Source organism: Anas platyrhynchos, chromosome 23 (genome assembly GCF_047663525.1).
Source record: "Anas platyrhynchos isolate ZD024472 breed Pekin duck chromosome 23, IASCAAS_PekinDuck_T2T, whole genome shotgun sequence".
In the NCBI taxonomy this organism is placed as follows: Eukaryota; Metazoa; Chordata; class Aves; order Anseriformes; family Anatidae; genus Anas; species Anas platyrhynchos.
This window is the reverse complement of record NC_092609.1, coordinates 7,571,755-7,593,342: the sequence shown is the minus strand read 5'-3', so window position 1 is coordinate 7,593,342 and position 21,588 is coordinate 7,571,755. Positions and strand designations below refer to the sequence as shown.

The window sequence follows — 21,588 nt, the reverse complement described above, 5'->3', positions numbered from 1 at the left end:
GTTCTTGTCTTCAGTAGCTACGGCCTTAACCAACTGTGCAGTCTGTCCATTCATACACAGAGGAGGAAAAATAGCGTGGAATAACTCCTCTCCTTTGTGCTAACAGAGGAGGGTACAGCTTCCTCACTCCAACCCCACCGAGGCAAACCAGTCAGCAGTGCACGCCAGAGCCTCTGTCTCTTCCCCGTCTCATGATGTGCAGCTGGATCACTCTCCCTTCTATCCCCAGGATCGCTTTCAGCACAGTCACAGAAGGGTCAGACTCACAGCTTTAGGAGCCATCAGAAGAGGCTTTCCCTCTTCTGCCACCACACCCCCTATACACATGCAATTTCACACATGCAAAGAGACACCATGGATTGGGGAGTTGCACAGAGAGGAGACCACACCCGTTTGCCTGCCTGCAGTTTGACACCAGTAGGGAGGTAATTCCCGTCAGGAGTTTCCATAGAGATGACAGAATATGGCCCTAGGGTCCTGCTGCTTCTTTCAGCCCTAATTCTTCAAATCCATAGGAACGGAAGAAACCTTCCCAGCCAAGTGCTGCATATCTTGAAGGTTGGAGAACCCACAGCCTTCTGCTTCATTTCATTTTAAAGATCAATCCCAATGTCACTCCCATAGAAGTAGTGGAAGCCATCTGGCTGGCTTGGCTTTCTCTCCAAAGAAGACCAAATGAGAGTTGGTCCCGGGTGAGGATGAGCCCTGACAGTTCCTGCATTTTGGTTCTCCTGCAGCCCACAAAGCTCTCACTGCCTTGCCTGAATTTGAACCCCTTTGGAACCAAATCTACGGATTATCTCTGTAAATCCAAAACAGCACTTATTCACCATGTGAACAACAAATGCCTGGGATGGTTAACAGCACTTAGGTGCAAAAAAGAGCCCCCGCAGGAGCAGGCCCCGGGCCGCAGCTGCAGCCATGGAGAGGAGCCCACGGGGAGCAGGGGCAGAGAGGGACCTTGGAGGAGGGAACTGTATCCTCTTTTTTCATCGGTGCTGAGATTGAGGATCAGGATTTCGTGGTAGGAATTTGTTTAGATGAACCAATTTACCTCCATATGGGTTTTGTATGTTTGTTTCACCTTGTCTTGCAGGACCATCTTGGCTGGGTCTGCAGTGTTGTGCAAAAGTGAAGTTTTTCACAATAAAGAGCAGCTTTTTTTTCGGGGAAAAGGCTGAGGTGGCCTTCATCAGAGTCTTGTGACCTGAAAATGCAGAAAATGGGTGCATGGCTGGCTGGATGGGTGGGTGGGAGTTGGGAATTCAGCCTTGGGATCAGAACTGGGACGTTGTTGGGATAGGAAATGATCAGTGGGATGGGAAGTGATGATGGGGATAGGAACTCATTGGGATGGGATAAATGGGTTTTATTTTTATTGCATTAAATCCACTTTATTGACTGTGTTGTACCGTATGGCGTTGTTTTATTACTCTAAAATTATGATGATTATTATTTACTCTTATTAATTAAACAATTTTTATACGTTATTATATTATAAATTATAAATATTAATATTTATTATATTGTTTTTATTCCTTTTCTACCCTATTAAACTCTCTTTATCCCAGTGCACTGGTTTGGACTTTAGTTTTCCTTCCGAGTCGTTGTGGATTCACTCCGGATGGGGGGACATTAGTGAACGCCTGTGTGCTTCAGATCCAAGGTCACCTTTGCCCTCAACTCAAGATACATGTTTGCATCTATTGTCGTGAAACAATGTTAACAACATCAACAAAAAAGTTCCCTACTTGCTAGCAGCATCCCTACGTTTGCTGGGGTCTGCTCTGTGCATTTTGAAGACCGTTCCATGCTATTCAGCCCCTTCAGGAGGAAATGGATGGTTCTAGGAAAATGCGTCTTGACCTGATGCAAAGCTGTGACTCAGCACCCTGCAGCCCCCGCAACCCCTGGCATTTTAGCTGCAGCCCCTCCAACAACTCTGATGTTCCCTGCATCGACTTCAACCACTGCGCTGGGACCTGAGGCCCCTCAAACCCGTGTCACTCGCCCTGCAGCCCCTCCAGCCCCTGGCATGTTCCCTGCAGCACCTCGAGCCCCTGGCATGTTCCCTGCAGCCACTCCAAGCCTGGCACAGGCCCTACAGCTGGCTGCGGGGACTATCCAGAAATCTGCTCCAGAAATACAGTGATGGAAAGGAGCCCTCCACTTCATTCTTCCTTTTTTTTCTAGCTGGAAGCATTCAGAGTTGTCAACGGAATTGGTTTGGAGGAGTCTCTCTTTCTCTCTTTCTGTCCAGCACTGATTTTATGGCTACGTGTGCATATCCACAGTGTAGAGTTTTCTCCGTTCCGTTTCTTCCCTGAGTCTTGCCCCTCTTCCCTGCAACTGAACAGCATTGCCTTGATCAAGGAAGTGGCAACATGCGGCTTACACAGTAACCTGCTGAAATTACAGCTATAACCATGGAGCACAGCTGCCGATCAACACAAGACCACCAATCGCTCACATTTCTAAACTGATCGTCACAATTCTTCCGTATGTAGGCTGTGATGCTGCTCATTTCTTAAGCACCCATCCATTTCTTCTCTTCCCAGACCCTCAAGGTGTCCTGGTCAAACCACCTCCCTTCCTCTTGCCCCATCTGGCTCTCCCACCTTCCTTTTCCCTCAAGGCTCAACTTTTTTTTTTTTTTTTTTCAGCATAGGAGCTCCATAGAAGCTGCTGCTGCCCACCTCCGAGTTGACTAGGGCTGAACAACTGAAAAAGAAAAGAAAATCTATAAATAAGAGTGAGAGATATTCAGTATTTCTCTATGTTGTCATTTATTGGTGAAGATGAAAGTCTGCAGTTCATGTTCATGACACTAGCATGACAACATGACCACAAGGGGGACTGTCTGGTAGTGAAAAGGAACTTCAGCATGGATTAAAAATCTTTGCCTTTCTTTATTCTGAACTGTTTTTCTTATGGCTGCTAGAGAGAGATTCTCTGCCTTAGAAATAAAACTGCCCAGGCTGTTCTGATAAACCTGTAGGGTTAAGGCACTTCTACCAAAACAGATTTCAAAAGGCAAGAAGTCAAAAAGCAACAATTCAGTAATCTGTGTACACTTCTATATTAAGTTTTAAGATCACCTGGTTTATATTTAGTTCACACAAATTAACCAAACATAGCAGCATACAACCTAAGAAAAGCTTAAGAAATTTATTAGATGCACAGATAAAGTGCTGTAACAGAGAAACTTGTGTAAATCTATTCTAAAATAAATAAGGTACAGTTAAACCACCTTTGACTCGTTTTTACTCGGAAAGAAATAACCTAAGTTTTAATCATTTGAATTTTAAGGTCAAGGTGAAATATACCATAACTATAACAGTGGTTGTGATCTGTATCAACTATTTGAGGCTCCTGTTCCTCTTGAGGTCTCCCAGAAACAGGAAGGCTATTGCAAAATGTATCCATTAGACATAGTTCCTTTTACAGAAACATTTTTGTAATAAAGTCTGGTTGCTCAAATACATGTTAAAATATTTAACAAGGAAACAATTTTCTCCTGATCCAGTCAATCTTTTAAACAAGACAATGTATTTTTCCTATGACGCAGCCCACAGGAGGGAACAGAAGTAAACATCCTCCTGAACTGAAGACTGTTTTGGTTGAAGAACTAAACTATTGCATTATTATATGAGAGCAAGAAATATCCATTTGGGTTATCCCTTTCTCCAAACATGGTGCCCAGTGATACATGTATTTTTGCCTTAATCTCAAAGGCCCGTTTGTCTCCACGTAAGGTACGTTAAAAAGAGATTCCCTTTAAGCATCTTATCACAACATCTCTTACTGCCTTTCCATCCGGGGAAGCTTGTGTGTTAAACTGCCCTTGGAGTTTTGGATGCTACTAGATTTCTGTGCTCTGTTATCCATAATTTCAGGCACTTCGGGGCTAACATGGCTGTTTAAGTCAATGCAATAATATTACCAATATATTCAACACTCAGAAGAGTCACCACAGTTTCCTTCACACACTCAGGATTTCAAATTCTTCTTCCAATTCAAATAGCTTGTCAGTAGATTCAATGAGTTCTGTAAAAAAAGATAAAGAAAAAAATGCTTCTAAAGACATGCCTGATTTTGTTCACTTAAAGAAAAAAAAACTTTGAAAGACGCATTCCAGAAAAGTACTTTGTAAGAGTGAAAAAAAAAAATCTGTGCTAGCAATTGTATGGCTTGTTTGGATACATGCCTGCTATATATTGCTTGACACTCACAAAGGATAGTTATTCTACCTGTGATTATTCTTTTATTTGCTAACGAGGAACATAACATTGCACAATTAGGCTTTTAATCGGTGCCTTACCTGCTCCTGTGGTTGTCACTTCTGGTTTTGTTGGAGGTATGAAAGGAGGCCAGTGTGGCGGGTGCTTCTGGACCAGCTCAAACATCCGTAGACTCTGCTGCTTTAGAATCTCCTGAGGACAGAATGCTTTCATTTTAAAAGCTGGCTCGGGAGACGCTTCAAACACAAAACGTGTCTGCTTAATTGAAAGTGTTTTTTAATTACGCATGTCCATCAGGAAAAAAAAGTCTTTATACAGACATACTGTGAAATCCAAGCACCATGGTCTCTGTAATACATCCCTAGTTAAAACACATCTGGAAGACAGATCTCTTGAACTGTACTACAAATTATCAGTCTTATCATCTTTTGATATCAGCTTTGATATCTGCAAACCTGTAATTTTGTTTACACGTAGCAAGCACACTAGGAATGTACAATATTTTCTGCTTTTTAAAACAAAGTTGCTTGCATAGAACTCTCCTCAAGTTTTCTGTTGATCAATAGCACAAAAGACAGATCTATCAGCTCCTCCAAAGGGGAAAAAAAAAAAAAAACGCATCAGATTTTGAAGGACAGGTTTTGGTCAGGAAAAAAGGTGTTCCTGAAGCCAAACGCTATTCCTCTTCAAAGAGAAGTTACCTTCTGTCCTGTATTTCAGTTATTTACAAACTGTTTTCCTTAGATGATTTTTTTTTTTTTTAAATAAATGCCTTTAGAGGTTGATGGTACTTTACATTCAGACGTCTGGTGCTTAGCTTAACAGCTGCATGCAGAAACATCCTCAAGTCTGTTTCCTGTGGCAGCCAGCACCTTCTGTTCTCCCTAGATCAGCAGGAGCTAGAGGCCTGCAGCACTTACAGAATCAGATCTTTAAGATAGCAGGGACTAACAGTCATAATTAGAACACGCAATCTATTATGTCAAACAATAAAAAAGGATCAGGAAGCAAATCATTGATACATCACTACAATATGGCAGTTAAACCTTAGTCATTTAGTGAGAATTAGAAGTTAAAAGCAAGTGTCACCCAGTAACACCTTCAAGTGTGGATGTTTACACCCATTTTCCAACTGGCAGGGTTTGTGGCTGGTAAAGTGCTGAACAATTTCCAATTAGCAATTCAGTAGTATTGCCTTACCCTGATGCTTTAATGCATTCTTCTCCATGGCTCATACAATTTGTATACAAAGGAAAATGCAAAGGAAAATTTTACAAAAAACAGACAATAAAAACCAGACTTTATAAAGAACAAATCGAGATGCTAAGTTCCCACTCTTACCTTTTGTACAAGACTACACCGGTTATCAAAATCACATTCTTCTTTGCAAAAGAAGCCCTTAGGGGAAAAAACAAACACACAGAGTTTTACCTTTGCAGATGGTAGGTATGTGGTACCAGCAGGTAAGGCGGTTTGACCTCTGATACAGTAATGCCCTGTACGATCAGTAGATATAAGACTCCAAATATGTGGCAGCTCTAGGGAGAGAACCCACGGGGAGAACAAGGCCCTGCAAACCCCTAACGAAATAGTCAAGCAAAAAATAGCAGCAGCTCCTGTGTGCTCCTCCATGGAGCGCCACCCAGTTCCTACAGTCCAGGTATCAGCAGAAGCTGAAAACTTGTAGATGATGGACCACCTAAGGAACATTTCCATTCTGGTATCTATACTGAAAATATTTGCTCTTCATTATGATTTTGTCTGTCTCGTTGCATCATGCCACATTTTGCACAGTTACGTAGTTAAGTATTAAAACAAAACAAAACAAAAAAACTTTCTAAAAAGCAGCAGTATTAAAAAACAGGTATGTGAATGAATGACAGATACCGGTATCTTTACAGATTGTTTAAAGCTTTAGAAACACATCCCACTGGTGACAACTGCCAATCACCCAATCACAGGATACTGGCATGGGATCAGATCCAACTTTTTCAAATACCACAGTACCCCCATGACATTTTGGGTGAATTACAAATAATACATTTGTATTTGTAATTTGGGGTGAAATACAATAATTCCACTTAAACATTTTCAACTTATGATAGAAAGTAAGTTTAAGTAACTTGTCTAGAGGTGACCAAACATAAAGTAGTGATAGAATAAAACACGTAAACCTGTTTCAGTTCCTTGCTCTGACCATTATAATGCCTCTTGAAAGAAGTAAAAGCTGCTCAGTAAAGAAAACAAAGCGAGCTCCCTACAGTACAGACAGCTCCCCACTTGCCCTAAGATTCTCCATGTAGTTATGTACAAACTACTATGTGTTGATCACAGAAGACAGCTTTGTGATCTTGGTTCTGTTCAAGGAGATGCATTGCTGCCCTTACCAATGTAGAGAGACATTACTTTGAGATAAAGTACATGCATTCAAGATTTCCTGACACTTACTAAAGCTACTGAAGGGTCCAAATTCATGATCTTCATTCTATGTGGGGCTTCCTGGCAGTGGAAACTCTCATCGTCAACCGTGCCATTTTCTTCTGAATCTACAAAGCTTTGAGTGGTGTGAGGGTCCAGATAGATCAGCTCATTGCCTGGATGGGTAAAAGCCGTATGTTAAAAATAAGCAAGTGACATTAATAAGCACTTGGTCCAGAACTGTAAAATAGAAATTAGATTGCCATTGCAGTCAGTATAATCTAGACTTTCCAGCTAGGGATTCTTTAAGAGAATCGGAAGGTTTAGACACAGCGTTTCCCACAGGGTATTTAGTATAACTTCCTATTGTCACCTATTACTGTAATTTTTTGGTTGGTCATGTTCTATCTTTGTCACATACTTTTATTTTTCCATGTGAGATCCAGTACTTTTTTTTTTTTTTTTTTTTAAATCTCAAGTGTTGTAAACACTAACATTTGACAGATTAAAAGGTACAGGATGTTCACAGATGCAATCTGTAATCCCATTAGGCATTCATTCAGAAATTGGAACAAAAAAGCCTAACTAAAACAGGTTAGGTTTTACAAAAGGACAAAATAGGGTTGCAAAATTTTGGCCCAAAGTGGGGTGAAATCTGAAGGAATGCATTTTAAATTAATTAGAGCAATACTTAATAACAGAAGGTATGCAAAAGGTGAAAAAGATACTGCTATCAGAAACAGTTTTGAAATACAAGAAAATAAAAGTGACATTTGACCAATACACTTGTCAAATGCTATCAGCTATTCTCAGTATGTTGCTCTTGTTGATGTCATCACTTATTTTTACACCTAGCTTTGCTGTTAACTTTCTGCTCCTGTTAAGGATCATCTCATACTGTTTCTAAACTCTTTTAGATATGCTTCTTCATTTATTTTATTCTATTCTCATCTTTCTTTACTTCTAGAGGTTCACGCTTAGACCCCTTACTATTTCCCCTTCAAAAAATGTTCTCTTTTGATCATCTGCACATTTGGAATAAGTTTCTTTTTTCCTTACCTAAAAATCCTATGAAATAATAGGCATTATTTGGTTTCCCTCCTAATGCTCCCAAAGACTGTGGCATCTTAAAGCATTCCTAGGAGTTCAAAAGGAATAAAGGAAATTGTAATTCATTTCTTTACTGACATCACACATACCCAAACTTATTTGACAGTAACGAGCAATGAATTGAAAGAAAACCTTACTTTAAATGCATCAATATATACGGGATTTATGTGATTTATCCCTAGTCGTAGAGGTATAATAAGCAAGAGGGCTTTCCAGCCTGTGCAGAGTCCTCCTGCCTTCTTGCTTCGGCCAAGAGCACTTCTGTGCAAATGTGCACTGCTGTGGGACGCGCTGCTGCTCTGAGGAGGGCACCAGCACATTTTTTCTGCGGGAATAAAACTAGAAATCAGTCAACGCACAGAGGAACACAAAGCAGATCTTCCTCTCAGTAGTGAATTAAGCTAGTTTGCCAGGGATCTTTATAGGGCACCCAAGACAAAACGAGCCGGGCATGGCAATTACAGCTATTTAGTAGAAGTAATTCTAGCAGACAGTATGTGCTGGCACGTCCAAGTGAGACGTTAGATCAATGATTGGGGGATGACAATTTAAGACTGCAGTGACATGTCCTATTAATGTTATTAATAGTGTCAAGCTTTGCCTATAAAACGCCAGAGAAATGAAATGGCAGCAATGATGACAGTAGAAATTCTTCAAGGAGCTCTTCACATCCAGTGATGTGAGCACGAAGTTGGCATCAGGGATCAAAAAAACACAACTGAGTTTGTATGTCCTTCTTCCCTCTTCTTACCCTTGCAAGACAAACCCATGGCCCCCCAAGTATTTGTTCATGTTTAGATACATGCTGGCAAATGGAGTCAAATCAGAAACTGTTACCAGAAAACTGATGAGGTGTCACTTACTGATGTCGTCAATGACCACCGTATTGCCCATAGATACATAAACTGCTAATGAATTCCATTCATCAAATAAAGCAAGCTTCCTAGAAAACATTAAGGTACTAATTAATATAAACTAGTTGGATCAAAAGGGTAGCTTTACACTCAGAACCATTTATTTATTTTTTTTTTTCTTAAGAAAAAACATCCTTTCTGCATTTTTTAAAGTCTCCATGTAAGAAAAAGAAAACTTTAAACATTAAATGTTTAATATCTTTAGAAAAATAGGTACTGAGTGGTACCAGGAAAAACATATGCGCTGCACCATGTGCAAACTGTTTTGTCTTACTGCTAAGTGCAGTGACAGTAACAGTTCAACTACATCAAGTTTATTACTTTTTATTGCACTCGACAGTCTCTGCACTGGGTTCTTGCCCAATTGTGTCTTTTCTCATCTGGAAAAGAAAAAAATTCCTATGCCAGTTTTGCAGATTACTTTTTGCTTAAGAAATTCCACTGAATTCAGTGGAATTACTTCTGCCTGAGCCTGCGTGCACAGCAGAAATGGGGCGTTAAAAGCTAAATCAGCTAAGGGTTTGGGGCACCAAAACTTCAGTGGGAGACAGCAGCACACAGTTTTATGTCCACTTCTGCAAAATCCAAACCTTTGGGGAAGGGAGCTACACTCTTAAGCTGCACTGGCAGAATTAGCTGTTTCAAATAAGCCAGAAAGAAATGGGGGTGAGCGTTTCACCATGAAAAACTTGGCCATGAAAGATCTGGAGTCCAGGGCATGCTTCAGCTCCCCTCCCTCTTCAGATCATGTGCCTGTTCCAGGGTGTCAAAGACTTGCTGCTGAGCTCGCAGGACCTGTAGCCTAGCCCCTGCCTGAGGTAAGACACCTCCACGTACCCCTGGAGAACTGAGCAGCCTCAGTTCCTTTCAGTGTGGCTCCCAGACTATGAGGAGCTGCCCATCTTTATCCAGTAGCCTTGCTGGCAGAACTGCTGCTCAGAAAGGGAGGAATTGCAGCTCAGTTCCCTCCTCAGCCGAGATGGCTTCTCTCTGATGTTTCACACCACCACTCCGACCTACACGGTGGCACTCTCGACCTGCCAGAGCTGTGCCACTGTGCAGAAAGGAATATACATCTGTGGTGTGACTGGTGAGGGCATGCAGACGGCATAGCAGGAGACTTTCCTGCAGTTTCTTCTCCTCAGGCTCTTCCTTTATTAAAATTTAGAGGTCACCCATTCCCAACTCAGTACCTGCACACCGAGCTGTGGCATGACATTCCATGCTGCACTTGTAAATAGATGGCAAGTACATTCCTGACTGTGGGACAGGGGGAGATGCAGCCTTCAAAACTCTGCCTGGGCCTTCTCTTGGCTGCCCCAGGGGAGTACGTTCTGAATGAGACTGGTATGATCTCACTTACTTTAGTACTTGAGCAACTGTATTTGGTCCAAACCATTCTCCAATTGACTTCCCCTCTCCAACACCCACCTGTGCTGTTTTCATAGTGAAAAAAAGACACACGTACACAAAATCAAAGAAAAATGAGACCATAAAGAATGTGGGAACAATATACAGTAAATACCGTCACTGTCAAACATTCTAGAGTAACTGCAATCTGTATTTAGCAATAACAATTATTTTCTCAATCTATGCTCTTTTCAAAACTTAGGGAGTGCCAGTTTCTTTAATAAACAAAAGGCTTCTAAACTACAATGAGAATTACAAGTTAACAAATGTTAGTGCCCTTTATTACAAATTACAGCAATAAGCTACAAGACTGTCTATTCTAACATTACTGACTCTGGTACCCAAGGCTTACAGAGTTTATCAAGAGCTACATTCTAGTACATGGCTTTATTTAGGTCTCAGGGAATGTTTCTGTACTACTAGTCTTTGCGCCCATCTGCATACCTTTTTATTTTTGTATAAGCATACACCTTGTCTTCACATCCACTTTTTAAAATTATGAATTAACATACTGCAAATTAGTGATTCAACACAGTAGAAATTTCAGTGGAAAAAACCTGAAAGTTTATGTTTGTTCTTACCCATCTGGTGGATTGAATAACAGCAAGCCTTCCTGTCGAGAAAGCATCGTAGGATTCTGTGATATTCTTCTGGTTGTTTTTTGTGTTTTTCCCATTGCCAATCTGAAAGGAAAAATTGATAGAGAATAAAAAATGGTGACGTTTTCATTACACTGATCAAATGTCTAGACAGCAGAAAGCTTTATAATGAGATGTTAAAAGACATTTCAATTCATCTCGAATATTTACATTTTGTGTAGAGCTCCTAGAATTCCAAGCTTGTTATTTATCATCAAGCTGCCCTTTATCATCATAGGCTAGATTGTAAAAACAGGGAAAATAAAACAAAACAAAAACATCAACTGCAAACATATTCTGACGGATCATGCTGCGTGTTGATAGCCATTCCAGTATCTCTGAGCTTCCAAGATTATTTAAAAGTACAGGCTGTGTTTAGACCTTGTTGGATTTCTAAGCACCCATTAAATAACAACATAAGATCCATACAGAAAGTCCAAACACTCCACTGGCAGCATCCTGGGATGTGACATGCATGCTTAAGAGCTTGCACCAGGGGGGTTTGGACCTCGTGCTGCTGACAAGTGAGTAGTGAAGAGAAGGGTAAGAGCACTGTCCCACGGTGGCAGGTTTTCCCTTGGCCTCAACTTGGGTGTTACACTAAAAGGTTTATAAAATAATGGCGACAGGATTCCCCATTTGTTCTCCTTCTATGCCTATTTCTCTGCTTCAGGCTGGGATGATTTCACCCAGCTGAATATGAATTGATTCATTAGGAACTGTTACCAGGGCATCAAAGAAAGTCTCACTAATAAATTCAGGGTTTGTGCTTTTAATGGAGTACTTACGAAGAAGCGTCTGCAGACAATACCGAAGTTCCCTCAGGACCAGCACTCACCTCTCCCTAAGTGTCTGCAGATCAGTGCTTGGGCCAGCATCATCTGCCCGCATCGCAGCATACATCCCCAGCCAGCGTCCGACGAAGGACCCGTGCCTCCTGTTAGGAAAGTTCAGCACAATCAGTGCAGGCTTTCAACTGGGTGCAGCACCACAGAGGACATTTCAGACTGCTAGAAAACAGATAGGGCTGCTGAAGCCTCCATGAACTGTCCTACAGATAAAAGGCACACAGCAAGACTTTGGTTCCATGCTGTTGGTCTAATTCTAATCTCTGCATTGCACAAATAAACAAAATTCATTTATTCCTTGTGGAGCTGACTTACTCTTTTCATTCTTCAAGCAGCATTCAAAAACGATTTACGGCATGCTATACAACATGATCACCTGTTTACATACAGACATAAATAAACACTGATTTTAATAATCTTCATGTTTGCATAAACAGTTAAAATGATGCTCAAAATGCGCTGATACTCTAGAAATATTTTCCCAGCCTACGATGCCATCACTTATCTTGCTATTTAATTTAGAACAATGCAGCAAATCTGCAGTATACTCACCAATAGGCGAAAACTTTCTTCTATACGTAAACCACGTTAAACCACAGTAAACCACACGTAAACACACCTTGGCTTATTGTCTGACTTTGGCTTATGGTGCATCTGTTGCTGTGTCCAGCACAGTGCAGCCCCCAAATTGCTACCAAAACCTTGCCACAAACCTCAATCCCCCTGTTAAAAGAGACCCTCTTGTTTGTTGCCCTTCTTTCTACTCTGTAACAGAGAGTACAGTTAGACACTCTCTAACAGGTTTATGTCTTTTTCTTATACTGTGGAGCCCAAAACTGCACTCAGTACTCAGTACATGGAATACCAACAGAGACTGCCTGGCATTTTCTCTTCTCTGCAGAAGCTCTGTTGCTAACACTGTCCAGAAATCACCACTGTCACAGACAGTAGTAGCATTCCCTCCTCCCACAGTTTGTTCTTCCCCCCAAGACTTAGACACCACCCAGAAAAAGAAGAAGACTAATACTAATAAAATAAAATAAAATAAAATAAAATAAAATAAAATAAAATAAAATAAAATAAAATAAAATAAAATAAAATAAAATAAAATAGTCAAAAGCCGTCAGGAAGGCAGTGGTGCAGACTGTGGAGAGCCTGGGTTCAAATCCTTCTTCTGTGAGGCTCTGAACCTATATCCCACCACAATCTCTCTGCTAATGTATGGCAGGGAAAGGAGGAAGAAAGAACATATCTCCTGCACTTTCCATTTATTGTTGACTGACAATTCTGTAGAGTTATAAAGCCTCAATCAGTGAGATACAGGGTTCTTCTCACATTGTCTCACTGTGCCCTAAGCGGAACAGCTCTAATCTAATAGATGCTTCACCACAAAATCATGAGTCATCTGCAGTTTTGAACTTTTCTGGGATCAAGTCCCTTCAGATGGTTGAGGAATCTGCTCCAGCACCTATGTAAACTGGTGCTCTACTAAGCTAGTGAGTGAACAAGAGAGAAATCCTCTGCTAGATGACTTGACAAATTGGGTCTGAAAATAGTGTTGAGGCAGAATAGTCCACGATTTTTGCCTTGGGTGCACAGAGGGATTGGGTGTTGTAGACTTCTTTTATTCTTCATTAAGATAAACATTTTCAAAAATGTGCTTGTTCAACCTTGCTCCCACTGTGTGCATGGGAGGGAGATAACTGAAAGTGGGGAGCGTTGCTTGGATCCTGCAAGTGGCTGAGGTCCAGTGGGGTTGGAGGCTTTCTTCCTCCTTTTGGAAATGCAAAGCAACCCTGCACCTCCCCTGCACTTGCAGAAGGATCGTGACAGCCCAAAGCACAGCGGCTTTGTAATTGCTGCATACACTTCGATCGGATTTACGTGGCAAGGGTTTGGTAGCAGGGGCCTGCAGGGATGGCATCTGTGAGAACAATCCAGACAACAGCCAGCTCCAGATAGCTCCAAAAGGGCCCCGGCGCTTGCCAGAGCTGAGCCAATAAGCGATGTTGTTTGCACCTCTGGGAGAGCAGATGTAAGCAGGGGGAAATACTGCTGCACAACAGAAGCTGGAAGAGCAAGGAGTGAGAAGCAGCCCTGCAGCCCCCAAGGTGAGTGCAGCAGGAGGCAGGAGGTGCTCCAGGCTCACAGCAGCACTTCCCCTGCGGGCTGTGCAGGGAGAGGCCCCTGGTGGAGCAGGCTGTCCCCCTGCACCCATGGGTCCCCCATGGAGCAGATCTCCACGCTGCTGCCCCCCTGTGGGTGGAGGAGCCCCCGGTGGAGCAGGTGGCTGTGGCCTGGAGGAGGCTGCGGCCTGTGGAGAGCCCCCGCAGGAGCAGGCCCCGGGCCGCAGCTGCAGCCATGGAGAGGAGCCCCCGCAGGAGCAGGGGGGCTGGGGGGAGCTGCCGCCCAGCCGTGGGGGACCCGTGCTGGAGCAGTTTGCTCCTGGGGGATGGATGGATGGATGGAGCCCGTGGGACGGAGCCGTGTGGGAGCAGTGCTTGAGGAGCTGCTGCCTGTGGGCAGCCCGTGTGGGATCAGCTGGGGAAGGGCGGCATCCCATGGGAGGGACCCCACGGGGAGCAGGGGCAGGGAGGGACCCTGAGGGTCACTCTGCTGAGTCTGCTTTGCCCGTCACGATACTTGTTGAGCCATCGCCCTGTCCTTATCTCAGCCCTGGAGCCCTTTGCATCGTATTTTCTCCCCCTTTCCCTTGGAGGAGGGGGAGTGAGAGAGCGGCCGTGGTGGAACTCGGCTGCCCACCCGCTTTGAACCACCGCAGTTGCAAAGTCCTGGGAAAGATTTCTTTCAAGAAATTAAACAAGGTGTTTAACAAAGAAATGCAGAGTTTCCTTTTGAAGGCTTCCTGGAGAATTGGGCTTCTTTCCTATTCCCAGCTCAGAGGAAGGGAATTGTTGATTTCACCTTCTTTTTTCTGACATGGAAATCAAAGGTGAACTGCTCTACAAGGACGGGCAACGTCTCAGAATCAAGCTCTTTTGCTCTGTAGTCCTTTCTCAAGGAAAAGATTGATCACACACCTTCCACAGATGTAGGGGAGCAGAGAACTGTTATAAGCTCCCTCTTAATTAATTTTTCAGAGAGCATTGCTTTAATAATAGAAAGGAATTTATTGAGTAAGCAACAGCAAGCAAAACAGCGCTGGGCGGCCGGGGAGTCTCGGCTCCGCCAACGGCGCGCACCTCACCCCCCCCAGGGTCCCTTTTTATATCTTGGTGATTTCAGGATTACGCAGCACGTCCGGGTATGTTCTGCGACTGCGCGCACTGTTGCTAGGGGGTCGTCTCTGTCCCTCTGGTGGTCGTGAAGATGAAGGCCGTAGTCTTCCTCGGCGTTGTGGTTCAACTTCTTTCTTTATTTGGTCATGTTGGCCCAGCGTGAGACAGGGAGGCAGGGTGTTGATACACTAGTTTAACAACGTATCAGGAGATGGTTACATGAACTTTGCAGCAGTGTTTTTTGAACAAAAGAGGCTACTGAGATGCAGAAGGAGAGAAGGGGAGAGGGTTCTCTTTTTTGTTACATTAAGCAAAGGAATTTTCATAGTGTCTAGCTAAGCATTATACAGCTCCTTACTTCAGCATGGAGTTTTCACAACTCCCATTCCTCAAACAGAACTCCTTGTTTTTACAAAAGACAATGAACAAACATTTATTGTGTATTACAAGAACAATTTGGGAACTAATCTAATTCAAGTCAGTTTGGGCATAGTGGTACTTCCCTAGCTGTTTCTGAGACAGACGCATTAGCAACAGAGAGTGTTGTGCCGTCACTGGGAGGCGCCTGCGGTGATGACTTCAGAAACAGAACTGAATTGTGTCACCACAGCACTTTGGCAACAGCTGCCTCTGTGCACGTTTAGCTGGGAGGCACAGAGAAGGGTGCTGGATGCGATGAAACCACGTGAGGATTTGTGGATCTCCCCTTGAGGTGCACAGAGAGGGACCATGCCCTTCTGTAAGTGTTTTGATGCTTGGCTGAGGAAAAAAATGTGGTTTTGTTGTGAATGCTTCATTGTAGTATTCTGTAGTTTGTGTCAAGTCCTTACAGAAGCCTCAAGGTTGGTACTTTGCTCAATGGTGGAGCTGCACAGAGTGAGAACAGACCCAATGTACGGGTGAGGGCCTCTGCACGTTCTCTTCTTCCTACAGACGATCAACAAATAAGGGGAGACAGAGAAGAGTGTGCTGTGGTCCTCCCATAGACCGCAAGTACTAAAGCATAAACAAGAGGCTTAAGAGTCCCCCTGTCATGTTAAAATTCAGGCAGCAATGGACTTCCTCACACGGGCTGGCCTGTCGACTAGTGTCTCAGGCTGTGGCGTATGAAGATGCACTCCATCTGCTTTCAGGGTAGCAATGGCAGTGGGCAAGCTGCCTGACCTTAACATTTGTCATTTCATTTCTCACCTGAGTTTTGGTGGTTCTCCACGATTCATTCTTGGACTAGAAAAAAAAAAAAAAAAAAGTGAATTTGGATCAAAATAAAAGGATAAAAGGATTTCCTTTCCATTAATTACATGTTCTTACCTTTGTAACAGATTTGGTTATTGACTTAGAAGGCAAATATCTGGCCAGACTGCAAGACTTGTGCTCACAGCATGGGACAGCTCTCGTAAAGGTGATTCAGGGCAGTTTCTGGAAAACAAGACATCAGATCTCCCAAACAGCTTTCTTTGTGCTAATGTAGGAAGGGTGAGTAAGTGTAAAGGTAAGAGCCCAGATACCGTAAGAAGCAGAAAGTGTGAAGGAAACTTCCTTCTGGCTGATACAGCTCCATATCTAGTTGTCAAGTATGAAGAGAGCAGTGCTAAGTTTCTTGGGGAGAGGAAAACAAAGAGGCTGGGAGAGTGTAGAAAGAAAAAAATGGGATGAGCTATTTCAGGAAATCCTAGGAACTGGAAATAGAGATTGGAAGAGTGCTTTAAGCCAAGACAGACATGTTTTAAAACTAAAACCTAGGAGTTGAATGAACCAAGAAATGAATCCCTTTTGATTATGCAGTTGCGTCCAGTGTTATCTTGGGAAATATGGTTTCCACATAAAACGTATCTGGGGCTTGAAGTTCTCCTAAGGCCCTTCTCTGTGTATTCCCTACTGTTTGGTAAGCGCTGAGGTCACACTGCAGACAGCAGCACGTCCTCTCCCCACTACTTAGCTGTCTGTTCTCACAACACGTCTAGGAACAGAATGGCTTGGACACAACTGCGCCTAGGACCGAGTTCATTCAAGCTGCTGGACGAGGTAAAAGCTCTGGACAAGCGAAGGGGAGGGAGGGATGGGTGGACATACAATATGATCACTTTAATCTCATTTCTCTAAGAATCCTGGCTGAGAAAACAAAACAAAACAGAATCAAAAAGAACAGAAGAGAACAGAACAGAACAAATGAAGCAAGCAGCTAGCTTGCTGGAGACATTGTCTGGGAAGCAGTGAAAACACTTGCAAACAAAAACACGTCAAAGGACTAACTCTTTGAGCTTAATTCTAATCCAACAGCATAACCTCAAAGTCCTGTTTCTGTTCGTAACAGGCTGGTCCAGTAACATGTCCCATTGGATGACTTTGCAGCATAGATGTCAGGAATGCAGCTTGGGATCCCCTCCTTCTACTCAGAGTTCACTTTGAAGGGATGAGCAAGTAATTCTTCCTGGGTTGACGGAAATCTAAAGTCTGTTTTCTAACACTCTTGCAGACGCTTCTCTGTCCATCGGCCTGTCCTGCCAACTCTGGTGTGAGTGTGAAGTTGTGGCAAGAGGGATTTCCCATTCCTATTTGACCTGATGGACACCAGCTTTCCTCGGAAATGGCTGATGTTGCTGAGGAGGCAGCAGTATCAAAGCCCTTGCTGATGAAGGTACAACCAGCTGGGGAGGCTTTGGCATTTCTGCACAACGCTGCTCCCTGACTGTCACTCCAGACTCAGATTCGGAAAGAAGCAAAGCAAGCTAGAGGAAAACTGGATGTCCTGGTAATTTTCTTTTTCTTTTATTTCTTCATTCTTCACTTGTAAGAAAATCTAAATCTTAACCCTTTGTTTGAAAACACGGCTTTATGGAAATGCTTATGGGTGTGCTCCTTCACCTTGTGTGGAACCTGCTTCACCTCGCTTCAGCTATAGGACACCTATGCTCCAATTTATGCTTCCCATGATAAAGCGGTGTTCTTTCGGTGTTCTTTTCTGTGATGCTTGCAGGCGAGGTTGAAAAGAGTTGTCAGTAGGATTCTTCGTTTCCTTTGCAGTATCCAAAGCTCCGTATTACCGTGGATCTTCTCCTCTGATCTGGAAAGCTTCACAGGCCAAAAGAGAATTGAGATGAAGAAGGAAATAGAGAATGCTGACCAATATTGCCAAGTACCACCCGTAAGTTTTGTGAAAGAATCCGGTGCATTTCTGTAGTGGTAGAAAGTTCATAAAATCATCGTCGTGCACTTGAAGGCAAGCAATGCTGTAAAAATGAAGAATGCAAGGCCCTGCTTAAGGACAATCTTCAGGCTGCTTCTAGATCAACAGCTTATTTGCTTCTTCCACAACCTCATCTCCGCTTGCTTAGAAGTTGTGAAGGTCGGAAGCACACTCCGTCTTTTTCATCCCCTCTGTGTATCTTTTCCCTGACAGCAACTTCTGTCTTGGCTCTTCACATCCAGCCAGAGCAGTTGCTTTGCCTCCGCAACCTGCAGGCTGACCTCTCGTGTGTACCTGTGCTGGACTGAGGGTAATGCTTGTAACGCACACAGATGCTGCATTCACTGTGACTTTTAGAAAAGAGAGCAAGAAGCTAACCTGCACAGCAGACTCTTAGGTTTCTGTATCTCTCTCTCTCTCTCTCTCTCTCTCTCTATCTGCATATATATTTCAGTACTTATTTACTTCTTTAAAGATACCTTAAATAGAATAGATACTTTAAGAAAGCTTACTTGTTCTTCCCCTTTCCTTGTTTTTAACGTTTGCTTTTCTAACCAATCCTTAATGTTACAACATGGGATTGATGTAGTACTCAGTCCTTAGAAGTTCTCAAAGCACATCAGTGATTTCTCTATTTCTCAACCTTTCCATCTTCATTGAGATCTCTCATCTGAATTTAGGTAGGAGGTGAAGAAGAACACTGCAAGCAGCTGAAGCCGTATCAGACACATGCTTCTGCTAGGAAGTCATTCCGAGTGATTCCACGGTGTACTTTAGACAGGTTTGCTCTGGTCCTCTGGACTCAGCATCCCCAAGGGATATTTCAAAGCTCTCGGAAGGACCCGTCATTATCTCTGACACTGCAGCCTCCAGTAGGAAGGGGTAGATATTCCTTGCCCTTGTGCAAAGGAACTACTCAGTTAGCTGTTTCTAACCCAAATCTCGTTGTTGTCTTCTATTGACAGACACCACCCGGCTAGCCAAGCTAAACCACTGAAAATGGAAGGAGTGGGACATCTTGCAAAGCCTGCTGCTGCTTCTAAGCAGAAGTGCGCTGTAGGTGGGGACACAGCAAGAGGAAACGTCCAGGCCACGGTGGAACTGCAAGGCACCTGTCTGAGCCACACAACGAAGTCAGCGATTCCCAGTTGGAGACTGTTGCTCGACCAGTGACACAGCAGCTGGAGCGCTTCTGGTTGCTGCTGATGGGTTCCCGTGAATCAGCCAGGGATAGGAGCTATGAGAACGACTGAAGCGATTTGAAGTTACCCGAAAGAAAGAAGAGAGGAGAGAAAAAGACAAGAGGGGAGGGAAGGGGAGGGAATAAAAGGAAGGGAGGGGAGGGGAGGGGAGGGGAGGGGAGGGCACGGGGAGGGTAGGATAGGATAGGATAGGATAGGATAGGATAGGATAGGATAGGATAGGATAGGATAGGATAGGATAGGATAGGATAGGATAGGATAGGATAGGATAGGATAGGATAGGATAGGGAGGGGTAGGGTAGGGTGGGGTAGGGTAGGGTAGGGTAGGGTAGGGTAGGGTAGGGTAGGGTAGGGTAGGGTAGGGTAGGGTAGGGTAGGGTAGGGTAGGGTAGGGTAGGGTAGGGTAGGGTAGGGTAGTGTAGCGTAGTGTAGCGTGTTAGAGGGGAGGGGAGCATAGGAGAGTATAGGGTAGTGTAGGGGATCGGAGTTTAGGGGAGTGTAGGGTAGGATACGGGAGGGGAGTGTCGGAGAGTGTAGGGGAGGGGGGCATAGGGTAATGTAGGGTAGTGTAGCGAACGGGAGTTTAGGGTAGGATAGGGGAGGGGAGTGTAGGAGTGTGTAGGGTAGTATAGGGGAGGGGAGTGTAGCAGAGTATAGGGACAGGGAGAATAGGGGAGGGGGTGTAGGGGAGGGGAGGAGACGGGAGGGGAGGGGATGGGGGGGAGGGGAGGGGATGGGGGGGAGGGGAGGGGAGGCAAAAGTGGGGAGAGGAGGCAAAAGAGGGTAGGGGAGGGGAGGGTAGGGGAGGGGAGGGGAGGGGAGGGGAGGGGAGGGGAGGGGAGGGGAGGGGAGGGGAGGGGAGGGGAGGGGAGTGCTACCATAAATAAAATTGCCAAATACATGACACCTCCGAGTTGACTAGGGCTGAACTAGTGAGAGATGATGAATACCTAACCATCTCTTAAAAGCACGATTTTAAGAGAGTAAGTAATTGATAAATGGAGTTAAGATCGGAGGGAAAATATCCACTGTTGCAATCAATAGAGTTAAGAAGTTTTTCAAGTACATTAGGAACAAAAATTAGAGTAATGACACAGATCTGATACGGGATGGGTATTGCTTCAGTGAGAAATGATGGAAAAAAACACAACACAACACATGTGTATGTGTTGTTGGGTATTTGTAAAAAAAAAAGAAAAAAAAAACAGGTTAATGAAAACTGCATGCTCAATTAGATGATTTTTTTGTTGTCATTGGTAGGGAATTATGTGCTTTACAACACAATATGTGTTATATATATATATTATATATGTTTTATATATGTTTTAATAAAATAAGGAAATGATATTTTTTTTCTACGTTTGTGGTTTCCCAACTGTAGTTAATAAACATTAAACAAGATGCAATAGGATCTCGTTAACTCTTTTGTTTGAAAAAACAGTGGCCCTGATCGAGAGGTGCAAGTGAGAGGAGACAATATTCAGTATTTCTCTATGTTGTCATTTATTGGTGAAGATGAAAGTGTCGGAGAGTGTAGGGGAGGGGGCATAGGGTAATGTAGGGTAGTGTAGCGGTAATGTAGGGTAGTGTAGGGTAGAGGCAAAAGAGGGGAGGGGAGGGGAAGGGAGGGGAGGGGAGGGGAGGGGAGGGGAGGGGAGGGGAGGGGAGGGGAGGGGAGGGGAGGGGAGTGCTACCATAAATAAAATTGCCAAATACATGACATTTTGGATCTGGAGCCAAATCTTTGTGTACATGTCCTCTCCGTAGCCCCACGTGCTGACCACCCACCCGAATCTATCATACTGTTGGTCAGAAAGAACAGGGAGCATAGGGGAGGGCAGGGGAGTGGAGGGAAGGGAAAAGAGGGGATGGGAGGGGTGGGGAGCGCTACCATCAATAAAATTGCCAAATACGATGAAGGAGCAGCAGAGCCTGCAACCTCCAGTCCCCAACATCCTCCAACCACCCCCCACTGCTCCGTGGGAAATAGATAGAAGAATCAAGACTGAGGTTTAGCCTGGGATGGAGGTAGTGTGGCGAGGTGGTTTTCTGTTTGGTTGGTTGGTTGGTTGGTTGGTTGGTTGGTTTTAAAGTTTTTAAATTCTCACTGTCCTACTTTGTGATCAGTTGGCAATAAATTCAATTACTCTTCCCCAAGCCAAGTCTGTTTTGTCCATGAAGCCATCTTCCAGTCCTGAAATAAGAAAGGAAACAGACCTGCAAGCAACTGTTACACAAGTGCAGGAAGAGTGACAAAGGAGGGTTTTGAGGCATGAAGTTCCTGCAAGGATGCTCTGCTCTTTCCTCACTTCAGTATGAAAAGCACGGCACTAGTGGGTGGTCTGTGGTGGTAGTTGTTTTTTTGTTGTTTGTTTGTTTGT

At 43.8% G+C, this 21,588-nt stretch overlaps 1 protein-coding gene across 1 annotated transcript; it reads right to left on the bottom strand.

Annotated features, from left to right (window-relative positions):
* Positions 1-3,838: 3,838 nt before the first annotated feature.
* LOC139999317 (cysteine protease ATG4A-like) lies at positions 3,839-14,687 on the bottom strand. Its single transcript, XM_072027100.1, has 12 exons — positions 14,649-14,687; positions 12,132-12,198; positions 11,570-11,668; positions 10,675-10,776; positions 10,047-10,119; positions 8,633-8,712; positions 7,907-8,094; positions 7,719-7,797; positions 6,690-6,835; positions 5,583-5,639; positions 4,322-4,433; positions 3,839-4,047 (listed from the first exon to the last, which is right to left on the bottom strand). The coding sequence occupies exons 1-12, from the start codon at positions 14,685-14,687 to the stop codon at positions 3,983-3,985; spliced, it is 1,107 nt and encodes a 368-aa protein (XP_071883201.1). The 3' UTR covers positions 3,839-3,982.
* Between the last annotated feature and the right edge of the window lie 6,901 nt (positions 14,688-21,588).